The 27,552-nt window shown below is 43.5% G+C and overlaps 1 protein-coding gene across 8 annotated transcripts in view; it reads left to right on the forward strand.

The window, feature by feature from the left end:
* Positions 1-3,711: 3,711 nt before the first annotated feature.
* ELOVL5 (ELOVL fatty acid elongase 5) overlaps positions 3,712-27,552 on the forward strand; it is a 40,113-nt gene continuing 16,272 nt past the window's right edge. The window contains exons 1-3 of one of the 8 annotated variants that reach the window (XM_051613693.1): positions 3,712-3,808; positions 24,573-24,638; positions 26,561-26,748. In XM_051613693.1, coding sequence (XP_051469653.1) covers positions 24,581-24,638; positions 26,561-26,748 — 246 coding nt within the window. In that variant the 5' untranslated portion in view covers positions 3,712-3,808; positions 24,573-24,580. Of the gene's footprint in view, positions 3,809-4,440; positions 4,591-4,956; positions 5,042-5,385; positions 5,506-5,634; positions 5,899-22,320; positions 22,496-24,572; positions 24,639-24,767; positions 24,869-26,560; positions 26,749-27,552 lie in introns of those variants that run through there. The other 7 variants (XM_051613688.1, XM_051613692.1, XM_051613686.1 and 4 more) reach the window with 7 other exon arrangements.

Consider the following 27,552-nt stretch of genomic DNA (forward strand, 5'->3'; position numbering starts at 1 on the left):
CAACAGCATGAAGCATTTGTGGTTCTCACAAGAGAAGAAAATGCCATATTCAGAAGAGATAGATGCTGAAATTTCAAGCCTGATACTTCAGTCCAGTGTTTGATTTAGAGAGACCAGTAATCACATCCCACTTATCTCACTGATAAAGAACATGGAGCTGCCTCAGTCAGCCTGGAAGAAAGCCAAGGCAAACCCAGTCAGAACTGAAAATTCCCATTAAGATGACAGAGTGGCAAATTATGGTTATTTATTCTAATCAATCTTTTAATTTATTCCTGGAAAAAAATGAATTAATTTGTTTCTAATCAAAACATGGACCTATTAATTACAGTGTGTATGATGAATCACTACCAAATACGCATAGCTAGAATTTTTAATAGATTTTTTAAAAAGAAGACAGAAAAAAATTGGTAGCTCAGTCCCCTCCCACTCCCCCTGGAAAAAAAAAAAATGCAGGCTTTCCCTGCGACACACACTTCTTTCACTTCATCTGGGCTGATTTCAAACACCACACTGATGGACCTTTTCCTCCAAACTGTCTCACCTCCCCAGTACTGAAGCCCCACTGACTTTTCACTCTATTTTCTCTTGTTCCAGCTGTTCTCCTCCTACCTGTACTCTCAAACACTAGCATGTATTTAACCTCTTCCCTTTGTTTACCATTGATTTAGTGAGGATAACAATACCTGCTGTGGCCTCTTGTGACCTATGCTGTTGCTACCTAGTCTGGGTCACTTAGAATTCATCTTTCTGTAATCCTCAGATCCTGCTTCTTCTCTCTTGACAATAAGACACAGGTAAAAATTAAATGCAAGATATAATTTATTTTAAATCTGTCCAAGCAACCTTTCTGTATAAATCCCTAAAAATATTTTATTGGCCCTTCTCTGAACTCCAGTATCCTTGATCCCACTCTGAAAATTAGGTTTCTGTGGCCTGTCCTGAGCAAATATACCAGCAGCAATTTCATCAGTGCTCACTGGAGAGGTCAATGGCAGCGTTTTCACTCAGGACAAACTTGCAGATACTCCAAGGGGAGTACACTGGCACTCTTTACATCTTCAGCCCAGAATGACACTGGCCAGCCTCTACCTCTTGTTAAATGCTAAAGGTTTAGCACCAAAACGTTTGGCATTGTTTGCTTAGTTCTCCAAAATGGGTAATTCTGAAATGACATTCCCCATGCTGTGACCTTGCTCTTGTTCTTTGACTGATAACAGCATGAACTCTTCAGAGAGGCCGGGAGAGGGAAGTTCCAGCAGGTCAGTGGGCAGTCAGGGAGTCACACACTGGAACCAGGCTGCCAAAGTCTCCCTCAGCTTCATCCTTTCCCACATCTGCAGCTGTGTGTCCCCTCTCCAGTGCCAGCTACTTGACATCCCGCACAGTGTCATTAAAACCCCACTGCCCACTGAGAAGAGCAAGCTCCTCGGTAGAGGCAGCAGAAGGGAGGGATGCCAGCCTGGCTGGGGACAGGCTCCCCTGCCTGCAGGCACTGTGTAGGGAGGTGGGACATGGCAGGGTACGAGGCGGCAGCACATCCAGCACATCTGCAGAGGCACACCTGCACAGGGTGCCACTGGCTTCCCAGCTACCACCCACCCCTCTGCCTACACCGCCTACGCTCCACTCCATCCCTTTTTGCATCTGAAGTTGCAAATGGCTCTTATTTTTTATTTTTAAACTGCCAGATTGAGTCTTAATTATTTAAGCACCTTCCAGATTTAGAAAGCTGTTTTGGCTGTGAAAGTAACACTTGGTGCAATCATCTCTCATCAATAAACCATGGAAACATATGTGTACACCCATTGGGAAGTAACAAAAAAGCTTCTTAAAAGTCAAGTTCAGATTTACAGATGTGGAAAGACCTGATGCTGGTCATGTTTACACGAGTACATGACATTTTAGCTCAAGTGAGAAAAAATGGGACTTCTGCGTTATTCCATTAATTTTACTAGGAGCAAGTTTGCTTTACTCCCCTTAAACAAGAAGGGATGCCTCAGAAATATCCAAAACACAAACCTGGGTGAAGGGCCTTCAGAAAGGCATGCTCTCATGACAGTTGTGCTGGCTTTCAGGTTTTTTTCCCCAAATCATTAAAAAAAAATTGCCAAGGACAGTTGTGAGTGCTCATAACTTACTGAAAACTGCTACAAAGCCTCAAAACACACAAATACAAATTACAAAGGTGTTTGCTCCTTCAAGAAGAAAGGGAAATGGAGACTTGGGCTTTAAAACAAACAACCCCCCCCCCCCCTTCAACCCAACCCAACAAGCATTCCTATTCACATCTTACTCTAACAAAGAAATAAGATTAGACAAAAGCTATGGCATAGCCTCAATGTCTACTTTGGAGAGAGTTGTTTCTTGTTGGTGGTGGTTGTTTTGTTGTTGTTGTTGTTGTTTTTTCCAGTAAGAGCTTACGGAAGACAGTTTCTGATCCCACTGGGCAAACACTGCCCTTTTACAACCCAGCATCACCTCTGGGGACTGCACGCTGAGCTTCAGCCAGGTGAGGTTGCAACAGACACTGCTTCAGCTAAATAACCATGGACTTGGGACCCGGAGAAGCTGCTGGACGTCAGGTTGGCATGGTTAGCCTTGACAGTTTCACCTCTACAGCCTTCTTCTAAAGCAACAGATGAAGCTCCAGAAAACGCTTTTCTTCCAACTTTCCAGAATTCCTAACTGCACAGGTACTGGTTTCCCACTGAGCATAGACACTTGATCTTGAATAAAACCCATGTAAATGGCTGCTCAAGCCCTCTCCTTTGCAAAGCAAAGCTGTTCTTTGTTTACATAACATTTTCATTTAAATAGCAAAGAGATGGAACAAAATCGTAGACCAAACATAAAGTTTAAAAATAAATAAATAAAATTAAAAGGCCATCTTCCAGCAAAAGGAAAAGAGGGAAAGAAGCTGCTTTCTTCATGTTGGCCATACTAACGCCAAGGCTCCCTCACTGTTGCCCCATGAGGACCTTGCAGAGGTAACGAAGCATCTGGAGGGCATAGAGGGGACTTTTCTTCCTCTGCTGAGTGTCCCAGCTACTGGAGAGGAGCCAAAGAAGGTGCTTGGAGATTTCTGCCTTGGACACCCGACACCGTGGGGATGGGCTCGGAATATGCATCTAAACCACACAACAAAACCAGGGGGTTATTATATGACTGAATTAAGTCCTGCATATCTGTTGCACCCAGAGCTTATGTTCAAAACTGTTACCACGTTGCAAAGTCCCATTATTCGAAAAACAGGAAAAAGAGCAACGATGTTGCCTCGTGACCTTTAATTTAGGCCTGCGGCTTATCTCATTATGATAGTCTTTGATTACATTATCACATATTGTTTTTCACAGGAGCCTCCTGCTTTCCACTGCTGGGGCTGGAAAACTCTCACGGCATGAAGAGCCGCTCGATGTTTCGTTTCGTTGTCACGCCGGGGCATGGGGGGCTCGACCTGCTGGGAGGCAGCTCAGACCCTCCGCCCCTGGCGCTCCCCCAGACCCGCCCTACCGAGCGCCCCCCACGCATCCCGCCCCGCTCCCCACGCCGCTCCCGAACCTTCCGCGGGCGGCGGATTGGCCGTGACGTCACAGCGCCCCCCGCCTCCCCGCCCGCGAGCCCCCCGCACCACTCTGACGTCACAGTCAGCCCACGGCCGCCCGGGGGGCGGGGTCCCCCGCCCGGGCCCGCCCCCGGGCCCGCCCCCCCCGCCGCAGCGTGACAGACCGGCCGGTGCCCCCACGCCAGCTGCCGGTGCCCTCCCGCCAGCTGCCGGTGCCCCCCGCGCCGCTGCCGCCCCCGCCAGGTAGGGCCGCGGCCCCTGGGCGGGAGGGTCGCGCCGGGGCTCCCCGCGGTGCGGGGCGGTGCGGGGCGGTGCGGGGCCCGGAGGAGGAGAGCGGCCAGTGCCGGGCAGGGCCCGCGGCGGGCGGGGGGCGCCGCTCCGCTGGGCGCGCAACAAGTGCGGGGCTAGAGGCGGGTTCGGCGCAGAGCGGCGGGGCTGGGGAGCGGCGGGGCCCGGGGCTGGGAGCGGCGGGGCCGGGCGGGCCGGGGAGGGAGGGGACGGGGCGGCGGAAGGGCCCGGGTTTTTGCCGGGAGATTCTTCCCCCGGTGCAGTTAGTCAAAAGCATGATGCAATCTCGCATTGCCATGGCTACTGCATCCCCGGGCGGCGGCGGCTCCTTCCGCCGTGGCGGGGCACGGTCGAGAGAAAGAATACGGGCAGGAAGGGGGGACCCCTCCCCCCATCCTCCCCTCCTCCCCCTTCCAGCCGGGCAGCGGCCGCGGCGAAGCAGCGGCCCTCGGCCGTGCTCGGGGAGCGGGGGGGGATGGGGGGGCTGAGCGCTTCCACGGCTCCAGACAAAAAGCCCCTGACCCGCTTTTCCCCCGCGCTGTGCGTGTGCGCGGCTGGAGCGCACCACGCCGGCTCCACGGGCGCCTGCTCCGCGCGCCGGGATGCGGGGCCGGGTGCCAGCGGGAGGTCGTGTCGGGCTGGGAAGGGAAGACGACTTCTTCCTCTTTTTCTTCCCCTCTGAGCCCATAATCTTGCTCGCCGCCCCGACCGCGTTCAGAAATGGAGCCGCCGGCACGGTAATTCCTGGGTTTGTCTGTGGGACGGGACGGGCGCCACATGAAACGAGCGCCATGGGGGTGGGCAGTGCTGTAAAACGTGCCCACCCGTTTGCAAAATCTAAATGTTTAAAGAGTACACGCACTTGGAAGTAAGTGGAAAAGGAAGGGCATGCGATAGAAATATGTCAGTATGTCAGCTGCGTATGCAGGGACTTTCTTAAAAGTTCATGAGTTTGCTTTTATCTCTGCCATCTTCTGGAAACCCTCAGGTATCAGCAGCATTAGAAGTTGGCAGCGCTCAGGGTTCTACGGAGTATCGCTCTGGGCAGTGTAAGTGTCGTCTCCTTCCTGCCTGCGCCGGCTGTCTCTGCCCTCCTCCCGCCCACACCTCCCAGGGTCGCAGCAGCGGAGGATGCGGCTCCGGAGAGCTTCCCGGCACCGATCAGTGCTCTGAATCCACAGACAAAAGGCCAGTTTTGCAGACCTGGGCGGGAACAGTAACACCTTGGCTTGCTGAGCGAGAAGGGCTCCTGGCAGATGACGAGAGGCGTTTCTCCCTCCGGCAGCTGGGCGTGCTGCCGGCTCGGTCCCAGCCGCAGCTGAGCGGCGGTGCCCCGACCGGCTCCGTGCTGTTCTCAGTGCCTCGGGTGATCTCTGCTGCTGTGGGATTTGGTACAGCAGCAGAACACTCCGGGTCATGGCGAAAAACGTGAGCGGAGAGCTCCGCCGGCTGCTAGCGATGGCGAGCGAAAACAAGGCAGGGAGGGAGGGACACAGCTGCAGTTGGGATGCTTCCGATCAGGAAGTCTCCGAAACCGCTCTGTGTAAATGGGAACACGCCCTGAGCTGAAACCAGAGGAAGGCAAGCGTGCAGGCGGCTCTGGCAGCGCAGCACAGCCTCTCGCGGGAGTTTTGGGCCAGGTTGCTTCCCGGGTGAGCTTATCTCTTCAAGAGCAGCCCTGTGCCAGGACCTGGCAGCAGCAGGAGGCCTGCCATAAGTGGTTGGCTTAAATTATCGTCCGTGACCCAGGCTGGATGGAGGCTTTGCAGCTGTGAAGTTTGTGTGGGTGCGGGCTAACGGTGTTGCTCCATCAGTGTGAAGCTGCTCTAGCACAGAAGAGGGGGGTTGTTTATTTTTAATATGTACTTGTGAGTAGCACTGAAGAGTTCTGTGACAGAACTCTGGAATTTCACTCTGAGCCTCCCTCGTTCTTTTGCTGCAGTTGCAGCCTGAGATTTTTGTCTGCTGCTAGAAAACTCCACAGCTAGAGATAAATACTGGTGTGTATCCTCATTGCTGCTAACAGAGGTGGAAGCTGGGTCAGGGTGAGTAAGCCTGTGGTATGCACGGTCATCTGATGCTGTTTAGCTGGGAAAGCTGGACTTTTTTATAAAAGTGTTAATGTATTTGGGGTGCACTAGACATAATCTGTTTTCAGAGCAGTGAGTAGCTAAGGCTTGTACTCTGCCTTGGGGGGAGCTGTACTTGTACAGAGCGAGGATTTCCCTTGAAAACTTGTGGTGCCTGGAGGTGGCAAGGGATCAGATGGGACGAGATCCCTTTCCAGCTTTGCACAAGCTGAGGAGCAGATGAGAGGGACTGCTGTGCTGGGTTTGCTGAAGTTAAGAGTGGATTTGCCCTCAAAGACAGTGTTGCCAGCTGACATGGGTCAAGGATGCTAAAAGATACACGAAAATCTTGCTGGATTTTACTCTATTTCTTACAAGGTACACGTTACATACATTAAGCATACTGGAAGCTGTAAGGACTTCTATGGGTTTGGTTTGTTTGTTTGTTTTAGTCCGTAAGTAGCTAAGTCCTCCAACTAAGTTTCCTGTATTTTAGCATTCAAATGCAAGCAGATAGAGTAGCAGTGAAATTAATATGCTGTGGAGCTTTGTGCTGCAAGCTGGGGAAGAGTCTGGCTCATGGTCTGTTTGCCTCAGTGTTGTTTTGAAAAGCAGTTGCACTTTGTGTCATTTAGTATCTTTTACATAACAGCAGCTGATCAAATGAAGTATCTTTGACTAAAACTCTTGCATATTTGGTACATAAATACAGCATAATTAAGGATACTTATTTCATATGCTGTCTGACTGGTCTCTGGGTATACTTATTGCAGTATTTTTAGTAAGTTGATGTTGTCTTTACATCTCTCAGCCAGAATTCCTTTTGCTGCATTCCGTGCCTTTAGTACAGCCACAGTTGAAATTAAATATTTTGAATTCTCTGCTCTAATCTCTTCTTTCCCTGCTGACCTTCACTTTGCATTTTTTGCAAGAGAAATTAACTTGGAGAAAGTACAATTAACAGAACAAAATGTAAATTTAAAATAATAGTGTAGATCTGTCAGGCTTTTTTTGATTGCTTGTTCTTTTGTGACTTGCTAGGAGCAGATTTTTGGAAATAAGTTTGAAGATTCAGATTTTTGGAATGATGGTGGAACTGACAATATTTTAGGATTTCAGGCTGCCCTTGGTGCTCAAGTCTGGCAGCTGCAGGTGGGAAGCTCAGCACTGAGAGAGATCAAGAGCTGCCTCTTGGGAAGCAAATTCCTTGGAAGTGACATGCAGTTGGTAATTGGTTAAACACTCTCAAGTACTGAGCTGCCCTCGCTCCTTCACCTTCCTCATTTTTTGGGGCAGCAAACATTGCAACATCAAACGCTTCTGTTTCTGCTGAGCTCAGAAAAAAACCCACGTGTGCAGGTTGAGGCGGTGGTGCTTGCAAGGTTAAAATGCTCATCTTCTGCCTGTCTTCTACTGGTCTCAGCAGTCCTTGTTCCGCCGTGGTTGAAGTGAGTCTCCCAGTCAACACCCTCGGTGTCCCACCTGAGGCAAATTTTGGGGAGAGAAACACCAATTGCGTACGATCCCATGTTAAAACAGTGTAGTGCCTCTGTGTCCTGTTGTCCCCTCAGTCCCTCTTGGACCCTTCATCCTTGCTCCTGCCTGCTGCTGCCAGGCTTGGTGGGAGCAGTGTGGTGGTTCAGGGCAGCAACTGGGCAGGAGAGTGGGCTCGGTGGCATTTTGGGTGTCACCTTGCCTCCAGCACAGGAGATGGCTGGGGCAGCACTCTGCCTGCTGCCTGGCCAGGGGTTCCTGCTGAAGCAGCAAGAAGCCAGAGCTGCCATGCCTGCACAGGGTCATTTCCTGGGACAAGTTGTGCTGGAGAGGTTTGTTTGGACTGGGAAAGCCTTTCAGAGAAAATTTACTCATGGTGGCAGTTTTTTTTTAATTCTGTACATTGAAAGTTTGTTCTCTGAGCAAACGGAGGCAGGGATGCTCTTTCACTGCTGAGGAGCAGAGCCACTGACACCTCTACCTATTATTTCCTGGCTGTGTTTTTAGTCCGGGAAGTGGCATGCTGCCTTGAGATGGGTCACAAGCAAGGTCTGTAGCCTGTTCAAAGCTACTAAAACTCTTCTTAATTTGGGAGCTCCTCACATAGGTCATGAAGTCATATATTAGGTAGGTGATACTGCTGTTTGTTCTAACCTTCCCTGCATAAGTGAACAACTTGCTTTTCTTGTCCTCTTAATCCTCTTTCGTTACCTGCCATGTCGGAAATTCGTTGTATAGGGATGAGTTCTATAAAACTGTTAAACAGAGGAATAGTTTTGGGGCAGTTGGCCTTCTCTCTGCAGTAATGCTTTTGTTTTCCTGTTTTTACAACATACAAACCAATCTTCCAGGATACAGCATATAGTTTTGAAAGCTGTATGAATTAAGAAATTGATGCTTACTACATGCCAATCGGAGCACACTTCTCTGTGCATCCAAACACAAAACTGACAATAAGCCTTGTAATCTGCAGCTGTTTTGTCATATGCAATATAATTGCTAATTTGTTTTGTGATTCTTAAATGTGTTACAAATGCAGAAGATTCCTGCAGTCAAACAGTTTATTTGAAACACTTTCCCTTAGATGTAAGTTCACACACAAGGACAAATGAAAAGAATGATCAATGAATTACATAGAAGTTAACCTGTTTAAAAATGTATTTCCAGTTCAAATTGCTTTGCTGTGACCTTTCCTAAGGCTGTTTAAATTTGGTATTGCAGCAATATGGTTAAGAGGGTGTCTCTTTGGCTGACATCCCTGGAGTTTCTAAGTGCTGATTGGTAAAAGTGGTTTATATCTGGGTTTCTGAGGGCACCAGAGCCCGTTCCCTGTGTCTGACAGAACAGCAGTTACATCTTTGTTTGATAAAGTTATTGCAAACAGTGCCCTGGATTGATTTTTTGATCGACAAATCAAATAACTGCTGTCTCCAATCTTACTGTGGAGATAACTCGTAGAGTTGCTGTGTACTGTGTATTCAGTGGCTTTCCCTAGATCTATTTAATGAAATTAATCTAAAATTTATTACCTTGGTTTCTCTGTTTGTGTTTTGGCATTTAGAACGTATTATCTTACAGGGTAAATAAGAGCACAAGAGCAAACTTGTCCAAAGTACGTGGTTGGTAAATGCTTTCCTGCTGTGTTCAACCTGTTGGAGAATTCTTTTATTTCCTTGATGAAATGGTTGACTCGTATGAAACACAAAGCATCAAGCACAATAGCAGCCTAATAAACTCCTTTACCAGGTGTAGAGATTTTACAGATGCATGCTGCTAAGAGCAAGTGTCTCTTTTCCAAGAATGAATCATGCTACTTCTGCTGAACTCGGGGCTGCAAATTAAGAGTTAGTCTCAGCACCCCATGGCATCTTGGTATTTTGCATGCACTTTTTAAAGCATTATTAGCTCTAGAGGTTGTGCTTCATTAATGATAGCTTTGTTGATGACCGATGGCATACTCAGCAGGTAGAAATATAAAAACCTTTCATGAACTAGCATTTATACTGAACTTGTCTTGATTTAATTGACCTCCACGTCAAAGCTTCATACCAAAACATTTGCTTGCCAAGTGAGATGCTTTGGGCGATGACTAAATACGCTGACTTGCACTAACATTTACAGAAGACAAAACTTGCTTGTGCAAAGCTACAATAAATGTGGAACAGACCTTTTTTTCCTGCGTTTTCAAATTCTGCTGTGCTCTTTGATCTCTACATGGCACTACCCTTTGAGGTGCTGGATCAGCGATTTGAACAAAGTGACTATTCCTCTCCTGTTATCGCTTGGAAGCGCTCCACTCCCTCTGTGACCTTGAGAAAACTGTTTCTCTTCTTGCTGACTGTCTTTGCTGTGACTGGAGGGTAGTTGCTTTTTTCCTATGCACAAGTTCAGGCTGTGCTGTAAAATGTAGACTTGATTTCAAAAAGGTTGTAGTCTTGATTTCAAGTAACACTTGAGCTTTTAAGGCATATGTGTGCTGATGGACACTTCTGTTGATAGATGTGCTCATGGATACTTACTTGGTGTCACTGTTCTTCAGGAAGTTACCTGTGTAACTAATTAAATTAATACTAACAAGTATTAATTTTCAGAATAATGTGGTTTAGCATATTAAACCAAATACACCTCAAAGTATCTTATGGTTTTAGGCCATCTGTTTAGCTAATTAATTCATAAGCATGCATGTTTGTATTGCTGTCTGGTTTGGGTATTTTTTAATCTTTTTTTAATTTTTTTTTTTCTTCCTCTGCCCTTACTCTGTGCTATTACAAACTTGGCTGGGAAGGTTTTTGGATTAAGGCAGTGTTTCCATTGTGCTCTTGTTGGCTAAGGAACCCCTATCAAGTTCTATTTGTGAGAAAATGCTTTCTTCCCTTAGGTGTCATACAGTTGTGGGTTTGGAGCAGACCTCAGCTTGGTGGAGGGACTTCTCTACCTCTGCTGAGTTAAAACCACAGCATCTGTTTTCAGATAGAAGCCTTGAAGATCAAGCCAGGTCTTGAAGCTTTTAGAAATGAGCAAAATAAATATACTTGTACATTTGCCTCCACACAGGGATCCAGACATAAAGATCTACCTCAGGTTTGTTTTCACTTGAAACTATAGGTCTTTATACTTTAATTTTTATAGACTCCTCCTTAGATGTGCTATTTCTATGCTTGTAACTCAATTAGAAGGCTTTTCTTAACATTTTCCTGAAGGATTATCTCCTTCTCCCTGGTGGCTTTTAAAACTGCTGATGTTTTGAGTCATCCTTTTGAGAATGAAATCCTAGCCAAACAGTAGGGAGAACCTTTGACTTAAATAACAATAATTAAACCTTTAACTGGTTAGGAGGATGACATTCTCTAATGTTTAACATCGTAGTGCCCTTTAGAAGAAGAAACCTGAGAAACCCTTTGACGTTCTGAAGTTCAAATGGCACCCTAGTTTGGGTGTATGGGACATGTGCTTGACAGGAAAGCATCTACATGTTCATGCCTGTGGCTGCTCGTGTGCTTTAGAGCAAGACCTCACGTGGTAGTTGCAGGACAGTGTTGGTAGAAGCACAGGAATCTAGATTTGGCTTTGAAAGACACAATGACATTTTGCATTTTTATGTATATGCTTATCGGGACTGCAGGGTGGCAGATGCTTATGGTGAGTGTGTGACTCCAGTTTGGTGGTTGACTTCTCTGCTGCAGTACTGGCATGGAGAGGTTCCTCTTAGCTGATCACAGACCCTGTGAACTGGTGCAAACTCTCAGCTGATTGTCCTAAATGAGGGTCATGCATTTAGCCCTTGCGTCATTTATTTGTCCCTCAGTTCACTAATGTTCATTGGCCTTTTGGCATGTTGTTAAGCTTTACATTAGTCTTGTGAGCTTGACTTACAGCATCCATGCAGCCTCAGTAATGGGAAAAATCCCTGCACTTGTAATATGGTTCAGAATTGTTTTTTTTCCTTGACATATGTGATATAGGGACAGAAAATAAGCTGCCAGTCCAGCAGGCCAGGTTACTTAATGGATTTTCTGTTCCACCTTAATAGGCTTAAGCAGAAAAAAAACTTTTGAGAAAGATTTGAGCCGTTTTTTTCATAGTTTATTGAGTTCTGATTTGTGGGCCACCCGGAAGGCACAGCTTACACCATGGTCACTTCTGCAGCCTCTTGTTTGCTCTGGCTACGGCAGAGGTATCTGGGCTTGCCTAGCCCTGGCTGCTGGACCAAACCATGGGCTTTGGAAATTTTGGGTGGGCATCCCCATCACCTTCTGTAGGAGGTCTAAATGTGGTGTTAGGCTAGGGAAAGAAAAGTCCAAGGGAACACCAGCAGTATATAGATAGAGTAGCACTTATAGGTAAAAATTGTGCATGGGCATAAGCCATTTTTAGAGCCAGTGATGGTTTGGCACCACTTGTCTTGAGAGTTTGAATGGCTGGAGCTCCATCCTCTGGTTTTGCAGCCTTCATCAGGTTCCTGAGTAATTCTCCAGAGGCCATACTCCCTTGACTACTTTTACTTTACAGGTTCCCAGAACCTCTAACTTCCCTACCCTTTTTTTCTGTCCTTTCAAAACCATATTCTTCTGCCTTTGAAGCCAGCAAAAGCAGGCTGTGAGTCTGGCCATGCATTGCAGAACAAAAATAACATCCTTTGGTACCTCTTTATATTGATTTCTTGTTCTATCACCACTGCTAAGTGGTTGCATTAAGGTAGAGGAAGAGACTGCTAATGTTGTTTTCAAAGGTTTTCTTTCATTTTTTGAAGTCCCTCTAATTGGCTTGTTCCTTCTACATTCAGTGGAGAGCTCATTTAGATAAGATACTCAAATCTAAAGTCTAGTTGAGCAATTGCAGTGCTGTCATGAATTTCCAGTTGTGCAGACTGAATACTTCTTGGTTTCACAAAACACGTCAGGCTCAAACAATGCACAAACATGGGTATCAGTTGCATATAGCACGGTTCAGTTTTCTACATGTTTGTGTAGATTTGAGTCTTTAAATACACACTTAAGAAGCTGTTAAAATACAGGTTTGAGTCCTGAAGGATGCACTTGATGAGAACGCAGGGGTGTCACCAGGTTTTGTCTACTGGTTACAGCATATGAAAAATTGTCTTGAAGTGAGTGCTTTACATCCTTTAGTGCTGTGTTGCCTCTGAAGGAGAGAGGTATGGCCATGGGAGGGGGTGACTGGCATTTTGCCTACAGTGACAGGGACTGTAAGTGAATTGCAAATTGCACACATGCAGGAACTTGGCAATTAAGAGGTTTTCTACCCTCCACTCCCCTTAAGTTTTCCTTGCTGCTCCTTCTCTCAGGTTCACATTTCACTCTGAAGCTGTTTTCTAAGCCGTTGCCTTTTAAAAGCTTATTCACCCTATGCTCTGGGAGGTTGTTTTGCAGAACAGAGGAGCAGGGCTGGGTTTTGAGCTGACTGTTTACCACATCCCTCCTTAAAGCAGCATCACTCCGCTGAGACCCCTACCAAATTCCCACCCAAACTGTCAGTCATTAACATGTCAGAATGTTGACCAAATTGGGTTTTTGGTTTGTTTGTTGTTTTTTGTCTTCCTCTGTTCCTCCACTACATAGTAGCTCCTGTGTGAGGCCATGAACATAAGTATTTAGCTTCGCTGGTCCAGATTAACAGGTCTATTTAAATGAAGAGTCCCTTTGCTGCTGTTTATTTTAGTGATGACACATCTGTGTGGAGGAGTTGTATTCCAGAGAGATGAAAACATTGTGGAAAAATAACCTCCAATCACTGGAATTGTCTTTTGATATTTGAAAAATTGGTTCATGAAAGAGTTTTTTGCACAAAAGCATGCTTTGCTTTTAGTGTGCATTAACAATAGAGCCATGGTGGTGGGAGAAACTCAGAGAGCTGCCAACATGAATAAGCAATTTCATTGCCTGAAGCATCATTCTGTATCCTACACAGCCTGTACAAAACATACACAAAAAAGATACGCACAGAATGTAAAGGTTTGGGTTTGTCTGCTAAGCAACTTTTAATATATTGCCATCTGTATAATAGATGTTACACTTGTTTAAAGTGCTGCTTTGCAAGTGTACCTGATGAAATGCAGCTTAATTCTTTCCTGTCTTTCATGTCTGGCAAAATATGACTGCTTATAAAAGACGCTGTAGGTTAGGTTTTCACTTTGCTGTCAGCAACATAGCAAAGGACTAAGGTGGTATTTTTCATGGGTAAATCACTTTCTGGTTATGTCGCAATGTGTTTTTTCTTCTATAATGAATTTAATTGTAATCTTTGGGCGTCAAGTAAAAAAAAATTTGGTATTATCAGAAAATCAAAGTTCCCATTGAAAATGTAGTCTTAGGCTACTGCACTCAAGGTGTGCCTCAAATCACTAGTAAGGCTGCATATGGATTATCGTTTCTTACAGTATGACGTGTAAAGGGGATACTTCCCTTTTTGTCTTCAAGGTCCTCAGCTGCAGGCTGACCAGTGTGTAGTGAAAGTTTCTGGTCATATTCACTGCCTGGTTTTTGTTTCAATATTTTTTTGTGTGTTTCTTTTCATTAGCTCTGTTTCTATCAATTATTTTGCTGTGTTTCGGTGGAACAAAACATTAAAGTTGCTTCTTTATTTTATTTTAATTTTTTTTTAAGAAATCTAGTCTATGTCTTATTTGGTCTCTCAGTGGTTAAATTTCTCATCCTTCCCCTTGAGCCCTGCCCCCTCACATCTGGCCTGCCTTGGTCCTGCAGTTTTCAAGACAGAAACATGATAATGCATCTTAAAATTTGTCATCTTCATATTATGAACATTGGGGGTAGGTAGCTTAATTTTTTTTAATTTTTTTTTTTTTACAGTGCAGTAATCTGTCAGTTCATGCCATTAGGAATATATTTAAAAGGAAAGAGTGAGTACGTTTTGTATAAAACAGATTTATTTTGCTGGAATTCCCTACATGACTTCTGCAAGTGCCTGAATATTTTTTTATTATGAGCTTGTAGAAAACAGCTTGGCAGTTGCCAGATGTGTGGACAGTGTGGTTTTTTTTCCTCCCGTAGTCTATTTAAAGTTCATAGAAGGAGCCAGTAATAAGATTGCACCAAGCTTTGCCACTACAATATTTTGTTTTAGTTGGTCTTTCTCCTCCTAAAACAAACAATAAATATAAGACACTGCAGTACTTACATCCTGGAGGAGGATATTCTGATGAAGTAGTAGTTACAAAAGTGCTGCCAACATCAAACCAAGGAAATGTACAGGTAGAAATGCTTTCTTTTCTAACTACTCTGGGAACCAGTCAGCTTTTTCAGTGGACTATGTTAACAGCAATGATTTGGTACCCTGAAGCTGTCTGATTCTCAGCAGTGGTTGGTTTGGCACAGGTCTGTTGCAGGTAAGGAAGTTCAGCTCCTCAGGACTTTCCTTCCAGGATTTTCAGCTCTGAGCTTTTGAAACAAGTGCCATCAGCTTGGCTGCATGGTTTTGACAGCACTTCATTTACAGATGTGCTAAGTGCCTGTGTTGAGAAAGGAGTGGAATGATCTGACTGCTGCATCTGTAAAGAATCTCCCATCTGCTCCTTTATGAGGACATGTAGTCTTCACTCCCAGTGCTGTTTGTCCCAGTGCTGCTTCCTAGGCAGGAAGAAAAGAAGGTCAAAATCTTGCCTTACATAGTGTTAACTCCTTTATCCTTTGGAAAGGAGATGAGGTCTTCAAAGGTGATTGCTTTTCTGAATGATGAGCCTATTATTTTTGCACTGTTTTGAAGGCAGGGCGTTTAACAGAGCAGCAGCAGAGTTTATCCCAGGCAGCATGATGTCATGTCATTACAGTTGTACTTGGGGTAATTTTTTTTCTTTTCTCTTAGTTCTCTCAGTGGTGGGAAAAGTAGTATTTTCTGGTACTTTCTTCTTTCTAAAGCTAGCAGTCATTCTTACTTGCCTTTTTTGACATTACAACTGTACACAGTGAACAGTACTGTCTGACATGATGTTTAGCATCTTAAAACGAAGGCACCAAGTCTTGGTGCAGCTGCAACCATACAGGATTAACTCATGCCTTACAGGGGTGCACTAGGAAAATAGAAAAGTTCTAAGGTTGACTTCTTGTAGGATGGCTGACCAGATGAAGAAACAGCAGCAAGGCAAGCTGTGGTGTGCATATACAGTGTCAGTATGTCTTTTTTTTTTCCTTTTGGTAGAAGTGCAGCAAATCACTTTTATTAGGAATGCAACTAATTCAGTGTATTATGTGGTTTTGTGAATTCTTGTGTGCATAGTATTTCAGGTACTACTCCATGCTCACTGGAAATAAAAGTAAGCACACATAAATAGTTAACATACTGTAACTTGCCTAAAGGTGGTTTGTGTGGGGGGCTTTTTCAGTGTGATCAGTTTCCCAAACTTGAATGGTGCTCCAAAAGGTATTGTTTACCCCTCTGAACACAGGGGTTGGAGCTACCTATCTTAGCAGGGCATCTCAGTCCAGGTTTTGTATACGCTGTTATCCCTGTACTAGTAGATCTGCATGGTGTAGCATTACCTTCATGACTGTCACCGTTAGCTTTCATAGTTTTCCTTAGATTTCTCAGCTTCTTTATTGGATTGCTGTATCTTGTTAGCATGTGAGCACCTGATAACCTTTTTATAGCTAAACTTTGTTTACTAGATAGCTTGCACAAAGCCGTTTCTTGCTTTGCATGGTGCTTCACTTGTGAAGGAGAACTGCAGATGCTTTTGTGTCAGAGAGCAAGCTTTCATATGTCAAGCTAATAAATGCAAAAGTTTAAAAAAAAAAAAAGTTTATGCTTACTGTCTTGAATCAATGGATTGTCAGAGTTGGAAGTGACCTCTAGAGATCATCTAGTCCAACTCCCCTGCCAAAGCAGGATCACCCAGAGCACATTACTCAGGACTGCATCCGGGCAGATCTTGAATATCTCCAGAGAAGGGGACTACACAACCTCCCTGGGAAGCCTGTTCCAGTGCTCTGCCACCCTCATATTTAAATGGAACTTCCTATGTTCCATCTTGTGCCTGTTGCCCCTCGTCCTGTTACTGGGAACTACTGCAAAGAGTCTGGCTCTATCCTCCTTGCACCCACTCTTTAGATACTTATAGGCATTAATAAGGTCTCCCCTCAGCCTTCTCTTCTCCACTCCAGGAAGCTACACAGTAGTCCTGAACTCTGCTGCTAGTAATGTTCATCAAGACTGGGCTTCTCTGTTCTTTGGACCTGTTGGCTGTGGTCTTACTGTCTCTGTAATCTGAGGAAAATCACAGGGAGAAAATAAATAAATCACAGAATCTGGGGAGATCTTAGAGCAGCCTTCCAGTACCTGAAGGGGCCTATGGGAAAGCTGGGGAGGGACTTTGTACAAGGGCATGTAGTGACAGGACAAGGGGGAATAGTTTCAAACTGGAAGAAGGTAGATTTACATTAGGAATTAGGAAGAAATTATTTTCTGTGAGGGTGTTGAGACACTGGAGCAAGTTGCCCAGGGTAGTTGTGGATGCCTCATCCATGGAAGTGTTCAAGGGCAAGTTAGATGAACAACCTGGTCTGGTGGGAGGTGTCATTGCCCCCACTGCATGGGGCTTGGAACTAGATCTTTAAGGTCCCTTCCAACCCAAACCATTCTATGATTCTATAAAATAAAAGCTGAAGTCATGACCCTCTGAATTTAGGTATTTACTCCTTCATCTTCTCAGCTCTATCTCTTTCGTCTCCCAGGATTCCTCTGGCTAATTTGCTGTTGTAAGCTACAGCTAGCAAAGATGTTTTTCCTATTAGAGTACCAGCATAGCTTTTTAAAAAGCTTCAGATTAGAACACTAGCTGTTCATAAGCACTCACATACTGTTTTGGGAGGAGGGTTTTGGAGCAAAGCTGTATAGCATGTGTTGTGCTTTCCTTCCAAAAAGGTCAACCTGTAGTTCTTGTGCCATGCACATAATTCTCCCTGTTTCCATCTAACCTAGTTTGCTACCAATCCTCTTTTTTGTTTCTTTCCCATTTAAAAAACAAACAAACAAAAAAAACCCAAACCAGTTCTTTACCCCCCAGCCAGGAATTGTCTGTGTAGTGTCCTTGCACATTTTATACTTGCATGCTATTACAAACACATCTGTGAAATAAACCTGCGGGCTTTTCCTTTTCTTTCTCAGTTTTATTTCTGTGAATAGTTCTGCAATCTGCACTTCATTACTCTACCAGCACCATGCTATAAGCTGGCAGCAGCAACAAAGTTTCTGGGCACAGTACACCCCTCCAACATTTTCTCCCAGGAAAATGCAGGTTAGCGCAAAAAGCATTTTACCAGTGTTGAGGGATGCCAAATCTGCTGCTGCTAATGGAAGCTTTGCAGCACAAGAGACCCTTATTTCTAGCTGGATGCATCCTTCTGGAATGGAAAGGCAGTGGCATAGCCGTTTCCACTGATTCTCGGCGCTTCTCAGGGTGCGTTTGTGTGATTGCTTCCAACTTGTTCTTCCCCTTTGGCTGTTTCCTATGTGTGCTCCCTCTGGCCAAAGTTAGCCCGTGGTGTGCAAGAGGATGTGCACGTGAGTCTCCTAATCCTGGGACGTTCAGATCTTAATTTCAGCTAGTTTAGATCTGCTGAAAATGCAAATAAAACTGCAAGGATTTAGGATTTGTCTTAAATCACCTATCTGAAGATTACTAGAGTCTGGATCAAGGAGGTGTTGGGTCTTAAGCACAATTAGTTATTCCGTTTTTCAGCATCCTTTCTTGTATTTGTTCTTTTAAATGCTTTAATTACCACAATTGTGTTTCTGTATGAAGGTAGCCATTACTGAAGGATTTGAGGGGGTTGAATGTTGGGAAAAACAATGGCATGAAATCACCCTTCTTGATAACTGACTGAAGTTGTCTTTAACCCCCTGTACTTTCAAATGTTTTTAAATACTGTTGAGGTTAAACTGTTTGAGACTAGCTTCTCTCCTTTGTCCTGCATTTTTTACTCTTCCCTGAGTTTTATGCAAGTAGTTTATTTCTAAACTTCCTTACACTGGTGCTGCTGGGGAGTAGGAAAGCTCAGCACTGTGGGTCCCCATGAGTCAGCAGCAGGCTGGAGGATTTGCCACTGATGCAAGGTGGGCCAAAAATCTGCATCGCTTTGCTAAAGATACAGTTGCAAAATAAGGTTTAAAAATAGTTTCTTGCATTTTAACAAAAGTGCAAAATCCACAGCAATTGTGCTTCTCTTGGTTTCCCATAAAATAAATGTGCTTCTAGATCAATATGTGCTATGACTTATTCTTAACTCCGTTTTATTTCTAACGTCAGGCGTGCTAGAGACCTAAGAGGGCATTGAAAATGGATGAAAGGGGAATCTGGGATTGGTGACAAGTTGAAAGGCAAAGGGAATGTATGCAAGAGGCAGCTAAGGCTTTGGGAACAGGAAGGAGAAACTGGGCAGCTTTGGAAAATGGACAGAAAATGCTTGACAGCTTTGATTATCAGCACTGTCAGAAAAGCAAACAGCAGCATGATTGTTGTGCTTTTGGAGGAGGGAAAAGAGTATTCACCTCTGCAGTGGCAGAGACTGGGAAACATCACTTCAATGAGAAAACACAATTCAAGATTTCCAAAATCAAGTGCCTAAAATTAGTCTTTGAAGCCCTAATTTAAGAACGGAGCAAGTGGCTTGTTTCCAAGAAGGCTGAGCAGCCAGGCCTGATGGCGCATTGCTCTCAGAAGCCAGTGCGATTATTTAGATGCCTATTTTGGGGATTTTTTTGGAACTCAAGTCTAGGCCTTTAAATGTGAAAACTGGGATCTGTTGTTTCAGGGAGTTCTTGGGCAGCAAGGTGAGAGCTGGAGGATCCTGCTGACAGAGAGCAGGCTCCCAGAGCTTTGGGTTTTTAGCCCAAAATGTTTTGTTGCTGCTACTTGGTTTACTTAAAAAGGGTGTAATGAGATGGGTGGGAAGCCTTTAGATTTTGATGCCTAGTCTTTGTATGTGGAAACTGAAGTTACTCCAAGAAGTAACTCAAGAAACAGCACTAAAAAGGGACTGAGAATTCTTAAAGCACTTTTTGGCATAAACCCCTCAGAATGTGTTTTTTGTGGAAAGTGTAGGAGAGAATTTCCTTTGAAGGGAAGGAGCTGGTAAAATACTTAAGGATTTAACAGCCCTTTCCTCAGATAGTAGTGATGTGTGTTGGAAGAGCAGGTTATCACTGCTGGTAACCTGTATGAAAAACTTTTAAAAAGTAAATTTAATAAACCAAAACAAACCCAAGAAATTACTGCAAGAAAAGTACATGTTTGTGTAGCCTTTGGTCTGTACTTTTGGTTGCCTCACTGGGGCCATCAATGCCTGGGTCAAATGTCAGGGCAGTGCTCACATCTCCTGAATGTGTAGTTGGGTGCTGGGGCATAGTACTTCCCAGCTCACAGCACCAGAAGTGGAACACCATGCAGAATGTTCTGTGGATGTCAAAAAACCTCTCCATTTATCTAAGTCCAGAGGATTTTTTTAAAAAGTAATATTTTAATGATGGGGCTTGATCTTGTTGGAGCAAGGTGAAGCTTTAGCCTTTGTTGTGTTTGTGTTGCAGAAATGGAAGTCCAGTAATTAAAAGGACTGTGAAATAGTTTTATGAAAATCAATGCTGCCCACAGATGCTTAATAGCTTTAAAATATGAAGAGAGCCAAGGATATGATCTATGTACTTCTTTGGAGTAGTATTTTATATTACATGAAGGCAAAGGTTATGCTTCAAATTTTCTGCTAATATCTTTAGGCCCAAAGAGGCAGCTTTGCATTCTTACCTCCTGTTCCAATTAAAAAATGAAGAAAGTTTTTTTTCCCTCTTGAGTTGTCATCCAAATAACCTGGATGTGTCCATGCTATCTACCACACAGGTGGCATTCATTTTCCTGCTTCTGCCTGATGGACTATCAGACCTCAGGAGGTCAATGTCACTGCAAGCAATCTCTGAAGAAGCTATATTTTAGTATCTTCTGTCCAAGCCCCCAGAGCCTCCAGCTTGGTTTGCTTTCCCCAGCACTGTTATCCCCATGGCAGAGGATGTTGTGCCAAGGCTGCAGCCCCTTGCCTCTTAGCCTGAGTCTTTAAACTTCATCCCACTTTGAGAAGTGAATGGTTGTCTGGGTTTTTGTTTGCTTTATGAAGTCTTTGTGTAACCTGTCATCCATAATGGGTATGTGCAGCCCAAAAGTACTGTATATCTGCCTATAGCATGGAAGTCGTAGATGATGAAGTTGGGTATAAACCCAAGGAAGCTGAGACAGCTGGTACTTTTAAAACATCAATCTGATAGAACAACACATCCCTGCCCAGTAAGAACAAATGAGCAATGACTATGGGTTTTTTCCTGCAGGCAGATGGTCTCTTGTTTCTTTCAACGGGAAGAAAGATTTTTCCTCCATCCTACAACCATGTAGCTTATTTCTCCAAGCTGATAAGACCTTTGCCCTTTCATCTCTTCCAGCTTGCAAGTAGCAGCTCCCTTCAGGGCTTCTCCTTGATATTTTGTGTCCTAACATGAACTGCTGTCTCACAGCCTTTTTTTGTGCCAGTGGCTTCCCAGCAATGCTGTCAGCTTCTGTTCAAGTTTTTGTGTCCCCCCTGAACTGTAGCTTTTGGTAGGTTGGCTCACTAAATTAAAATTTATGCATTTGGCTTTACTACAGCATGGCACTTGTTTTTCTGAGTGGGCACATCACAAACTTAATTTTGTTAGTACCCTTCATGCCTAATTTTTGTTGAATTTCCAAACTTTACTCACGATCTAAAAATGATAGGGGCAGAGAAAGCAGGAGCTGATTTCATGCTACTGAATGTAGTTGAAAAAGTCAGGCTTTTAAGATGGATCCTTTCTTACCTTCTTTTGATAAGAATGCAGTCCTTTTGACTTTCATGTGTCTTATTTGGGTGCACTACCATGATCTTTGTGCATACCTGGAGAGCATGAAAAGTATTTTTCAAAATGCTTTGGAGATCTAGTTTATGTGCATAAGTGCTACACATGCCTGTATGGAAGACTCTCCAGTATCTGTTTTCTCTCTTGAAAGCACCAGATATGCATTTTTCCTGGATTAAATATTTAGACTTGAAAGAGTAAAGTGTCTTTCAGGTTGTAAGCCTGAGCACTTCCAAACTCTGATCCAGCTTGTCCTGGTGTTCAGGGGCCTTACTGCATTGGTAGAACTTGGTAGCAGAGATGATAGTTTTGTTCCTGTCCGTTGTAGAAAGGCAGGTTAGGAAAAAAAATGCAGTATATAGAGAAGTACTTGTTTTAGAAAGCAATGTGTGATGTAGTTGGGTTGTTTTTTTTTCTGCCTGTAGATACTGGTTAGTGTGACTTGCTGTGGGATATCTTCTGGGTAAAAGAACATTGCTAGTGATCTGTTCCTGCATTGGCTGAGCTGCAAAATTTGCTGATTTTCAGTATTAGGAAAGATGCCTGTTACAGTTTTCTGGAAGATAATGTTCCTCTGAATTGGGAAACTATTCTATTTTAAAAAGAAGCCTTGTAGTTGCTGCTGTTGAAGCAGTGTTTAATGTTGTGTGGCTGTTGGCAGGAGACTTGATGCATTTTCACATGACCCCCTCTGAACAAAAGCAGATTGTTTCCCTCTGTTTTTCTGTTACACAAATGAGTTCCTTTTGAAACAATTTCTTTTTCTGCAAATTCTGGAAATCGACACCAGGAGTAGTTCTTTTCTCACTGTGCCTTTTACTATCTGCTCTCTGATAATGCTGCCAGATAAAACTGCTTTGGGGTAGCAGCCCAGAAAAGCTGAGATGTCTGCAGAAAGCCTCCCCCTCTTGGGGAATGTGTTCCATTTCTTGCTGATTTTGCAGTAGTTAGGCATAGTTTGTTTCTACTTTCTCAGTTGTTTCATATCTGTGTTTTCACAGTGCAAAAAAGAGTATATATCAAGTCAGTTCTGAATGAACAAACCTTTGGTTTTGAAACAAACTGTCCCCTGTGAAGCCTTCCCCTGCAAAGAGAAGAGGGGAGTAGAAGTCCAGTGCAGATGCTGGGTTATTGGACAATGCAATGCTGTGTAACTAAATCAGTCAGTACTGGATCAAAGGAGTGATGGACAAATTGAGTAAGTGGGGATTTCAAGCAACAAAATTAATTATCCACTGGGGAGTGCTTTTCCTGGTGATATTTAATAGCTGGCAGATTAAGAGGGGAAAAAAAAAAAAGAACCACCAGTTTACTCTGGATAATTTTATTTTTTTCTCTTCTAATTCTCTAGACTAATTTCTCACAGTCTTCCTGATGCTTCTGCTCTGGCAGCACAGCATATGCTTCTCAGTTAAGTTTCCTTATTCCTAGGACACCAGCATGCCAATGCCGGTGGCTGTGATCACACAATCACTCACAGTTTGTGTGTCATAGCTGGTGAGGTGATACAATTCCAAAAATGCTCCTTCTTGTGAAGTGTGTACTTATTTGGGCTGGGCTTCTTCAGTCAGAAAATAAAACTGGCATGAATCACAACTGCAAAAGACTCCTGGTTATTTTAATTAAGCTCTTTTGTTTGTGCCTGGTGACTGGATTCCAGGGAAGCTGCTCTGCCCTTATGGAGTCCAAGGTGGTAGAAAGACTTGATGCACATGAGGAAGTAGTCTTCTGCATATCCCTGAGAGCCCCATGGCAAACAATGGGCTGGTGGTGCAGCCAGAAACCCGCCTGCCTGGATCTGTAGGGTGGAAAGGCTGGGGATGAAAGGGTGGAAGGTGATGTGATATAAATGCCTGTATCCAAGCCCACTGTATTTTACTGTTCCCATGGGAAGTCAAAGCCCCTGCTTTGGACTGGGAAGTGAACGCTGTTTGCATCCTGCTTGGCTTTTCTTACTTGACTCAAAAGAAACAGAGGTGTCAGTCCCAGCTGATTAAAGCCAGAGGACCTACCATTCATTTTACTTGTGTAAATCAGAAATCCCATAGAGGCAGGGTTTTCACAGAAAAGAGGAAGAGAGGTGTTTCTTTAGCTAGAACTGAAAAAAACAGAGATGAACTTTTTTGTTGTTAGCAACTACATGTAAACTCATTTAAGTGTTTTGATTTGTGCTGTGGGTATATTGCCAGCTTATGTCTTGCTTAGCTTATTTCCCTGAAAGTAAAAACTGCTACTAATATTAGTACTTCAAGGAAGGGAAACATCAGGAAGCGAAATCTATCCTATTAAAAATAGATAAGCTTATTTTAGTGTAAGTTCAGTATGGTTCTGGATAGAAAAGAGGAATTTGGAAAGGGTGGGTTTGGATTATGTTTGTTTTTTCTTAATCAAGAACAAAATTACTTCCATTTTGCTTAAGAACAGCTTCAGGTATGATTGTGCTGGCTCATGGAAGGTGTTGCTACTTCTTTCCTGCTTTAACCTTAGGGGAGGTAGAGCAGTTCATGTGCCTCAGAATATATGCCAGGTGCTACTAGTAAGTACTGCCATGTAAGGAGCTGACAGAATACGTTTGAATCACTCTTCTGTATTCATGGACGAGTTTTGTCTGGCAATGTCTTACCAGAAAGCAGTTTCTGGAGCTGGAGATGCTCATGCCACGAACTGCAGCATTTTCCTCCCTTGCCTCTGCAGCCCTCTCTGTAATTCGGTAACTGTTGATCTGGTGGTTTCATGGGCTGTTAATCAGAGCTGTAATCAGTCACCTATCTGCAAAAACGATAACAGAGCCATTTTTCACTGTTTTCCTTCCCTTCCTCCTCCCCAGCTACTGTTGCCAGAAATTCATGACTTTCTGTTAAAAGAGCTTCATAGTATTTATTTGAGAATTTCACTGTTACTTGCTTTCTCAAGGTCCAGTCCTGCTTCTCCTCCTTCTCCTTGCAGCAGGATCTTGTAAGATGTCATCCTGCATTTGCTCTTAAGAATGCAGAATTTCAAAGAACTTCAGGTTAATCTGAACTCACTGTTTTAACCTTCTGTGTATCTAGATCCGTGATGATGTACTTCAGTGGAAATACTACTCTGACACCAGTGGGTCTCTGAGAATGGAATAAGCTTTATATGCTCTGTATATGCTGGTAACGTCCAGTATCTGTCTGCTGTGGTTTTTGTATATTAGTATTTCCTTTGTTAACTGTGGCAGTTCATATTCAGGTAATTAAACTGTTTCTGTGAGCTGCAGAGCTAACTTTCTCCTCCTTCTATTTCAACAGGTTGTAGAATGGAACTTCTGGATAAAACAATCAATAGCTACCTTGATGTTTGGCTTGGACCCAGAGGTAAGATTTTTCCAAAAATAAATACATAAATAAAACTGATATTAAAGTGCAGGTACTCAAGCACAAGCAATAGCTTCCCTTTAACATCCTGACTTTGACAGGTGACTGCATTCTTTAGTATCTGCAAAGCATCAAAATGTGTGATTCTGTAATAGATAGAAGAGTCTATTCAGCACTTCTGATCTTTTGACCTGAAGAGAAGAGCTGCTAATTTTTCAGCTATGACAATTGTAAGTGATAATTCTTCTTACTGTCAGTTAAGCTCTGGTGTTGTTAGTCTTAGTGACAAATTATTTCACTCAGATCTTTGCCAGATTTTTTCATAAGTTACTAATAACTTGTATATATTTTTAAATAAATCTTATTTTAATTTGCATTTCATGAAATGAAAGTACTCTTGCCTTCATAGCTAGAGCTGCTTGGGAATTTTTCACTGAAAAAAATCTGTAATTTTTGGAAAAGATTGCTTCTTTGAAACCATTGTTTTTAAAGAAAAAACTATTTTGGGAGGTGTTTCAGTGGGAAAAGGTTTGCAGGTGCAGAACAGCAATCCTGATCAGCACGTAAAAGGTGGAGACAGAGGGACTGGGACAGGTGGTAGCTTCATAGTGAGGGCTTCCACCTATGGTAGGGATGGCCCTGTTCCACCTGGTCCTGACCAGAGGGGATTAAATATCAGCATCCTATACAGAATGTGTGTAGTGATGCACATACTTTCTTTCTGATTGCTTCAGTAGTGTCTTTTTTGCCTCTTTCTTTGTCCCAGTGAGACTCCAGTGGTGGTGTCACTTCCTTACAAAGTCCCCAGGATGTGGAACAAGCCTCTGATCCTTCAAAGCATGCTTTGTGTTATCTTTCAGTAGCTCGGTGCCCTTGATGCCTTCTCTTCATACAAAGCCCGTTTAAAAAGTCTGGATGTTCTGTTGTAACTTACTGCATGTGCTGGCATATGGTCTATATTTGCTGTGTCTTAAAAATAATGAACCATAAAGGTGGCAAATCCAAACAATTCCTTGGCTTTCTTAACTACTTCTCATTTACATCTACATTTTAAGGCCTAATTTCTCGCATTCAGGAACCACGTATGACTCCTTTAAAATTAAGTCAAGGCTGTGAACACCAGCAATACTTGAATTGTTCATTTATGGTTTGGTAAACTTGGTTTCAATCCTTTGGGCAGGACTTCACCAAGAGGAGTGAAGTACTGTGCTGTTGCTGGGTACGGATAATGCAGTTGGGGTTCAAAAGGATCATGCACTTGTCCCAAGGATTCCCCTGAAATCCTCTCATTTGGGGTGGTTTATGTGCTCTTCCTGAGCAGTAGACATGTTGCCAGCTGGACTGGTTAGAGTGGACTGACTGCTTTGTGTTTCATTGCTCACACAAGGATTCCAAAATTTAATCCTCTTGAGTAGCACGTACGTAAGTCTGACTGGGTTAGTATTGATTAGAAAATAATTATCAGGATCATCCACTGATAACCACAGAGGTACCTGCTTCACTCTTGGCTTTGCAGGCTCTGCAAGGAAATAAGATGTGTACTACTGAGAGAGGTTGGTTTGAGACAATAAGGGAGAGAGGGTCGTTGGGGTTTTTCACTGTAATTTAAGCTCATCTGTGGTGTTCATGATGGAAGACTATTCTAAATGATAAAAATAATAGTAATAATTTAGGAATATCTTTGCTTTAGGAAGAGGATTAATTCTGTTTTCTTGACCACCTATGTAACTAAAACCTTATGGTTTGTGAAAGTTTTCTGTTTAAATGAGTAATGTGGTTTTTATTAAAAGAGCTTGCTGCTCTTTCTTCATCTGTCTCTGGATACCCCAGTGCTAGACACATTTTGGCTACAGCTTTTGCTGCATGCACTGAACTCTTCCCCTTACAAAATCTCAGTGTTTGTACGTTTTTGTTTGTTTCAGATCCCAGAGTAAAAGGATGGCTTCTTCTGGAGAACTATACACCTACCTTTATCTTCTCAGTATTGTACTTACTAATCGTATGGCTAGGACCAAAGTACATGCGGAATAAGCAACCATTCTCGTGCAGGGGTATTCTAGTGGTCTACAACCTTGGACTTACACTGCTTTCTCTGTATATGTTTTATGAGGTAGGAGAAAAGGGGTTGGGTTGGGGTTATTTTGCAGTATCTGCTTTAATTACATTGGCATATGTTGAAATGGATAAATTATGATAGTCCTCCTAAACCTGGGGAAGTGTCTGCAGAAATGTTGCAATGGTTCTTCAATGTCACTTCATGGAAAAGAAAACCCTAATTGTAAAGACTGTTACTTGTAAGGATGGTATAAAATAAACCTTCCCTTAAACAGCTATGCTGACCTTGATTAGCAGTGCTTCAAATGTACTTCTCTGGCTCAGTGCAAGTAAAAGCTTGGTCATTCAGCATGAGCTTGGCTACCACTTCAGTAATCTTCCTTGTCTAGAAATTAGGCTCAGGGTAATTGCCTTGGTGGATTGTACAAAGTACTCAGTAGCAAAATTGCAGCTTGTTTTGGCATGCAAAACTTGTTTTATTTAAATGTGTTTAATCATAGAATCATAGGGGTTGGAAGGGACCTCGAAAGATCATCTAGTCCAACCCCCCTACCAGAGCAGGGTCACCTAGAGCACATCACACAGGAAGGCGTCCAGGCAGGTTTTGAATGTCTCCAGAGAAGGAGACTCCACAACCTCCCTGGGCAGCCTGTTCCAGTGCTCTGTCACTCTCACAGTAAAAAAATTTTTTCTGATATTCACCTTAAACCTCCTATGCTCCAATTTGCATCCATTACCCCTTGTCCTATCACTGGTCATCACTGAGAAAAGCTTAACTCCATCTTCTTGACACTCACCCTTTATGTATTTGTAATCCTGCACACACTCTTAGCATCTACTTCTGTAAGCCTGCAGGAGG

Source organism: Apus apus, chromosome 3 (genome assembly GCF_020740795.1).
Source record: "Apus apus isolate bApuApu2 chromosome 3, bApuApu2.pri.cur, whole genome shotgun sequence".
Lineage (NCBI taxonomy): Eukaryota > Metazoa > Chordata > Aves > Apodiformes > Apodidae > Apus > Apus apus.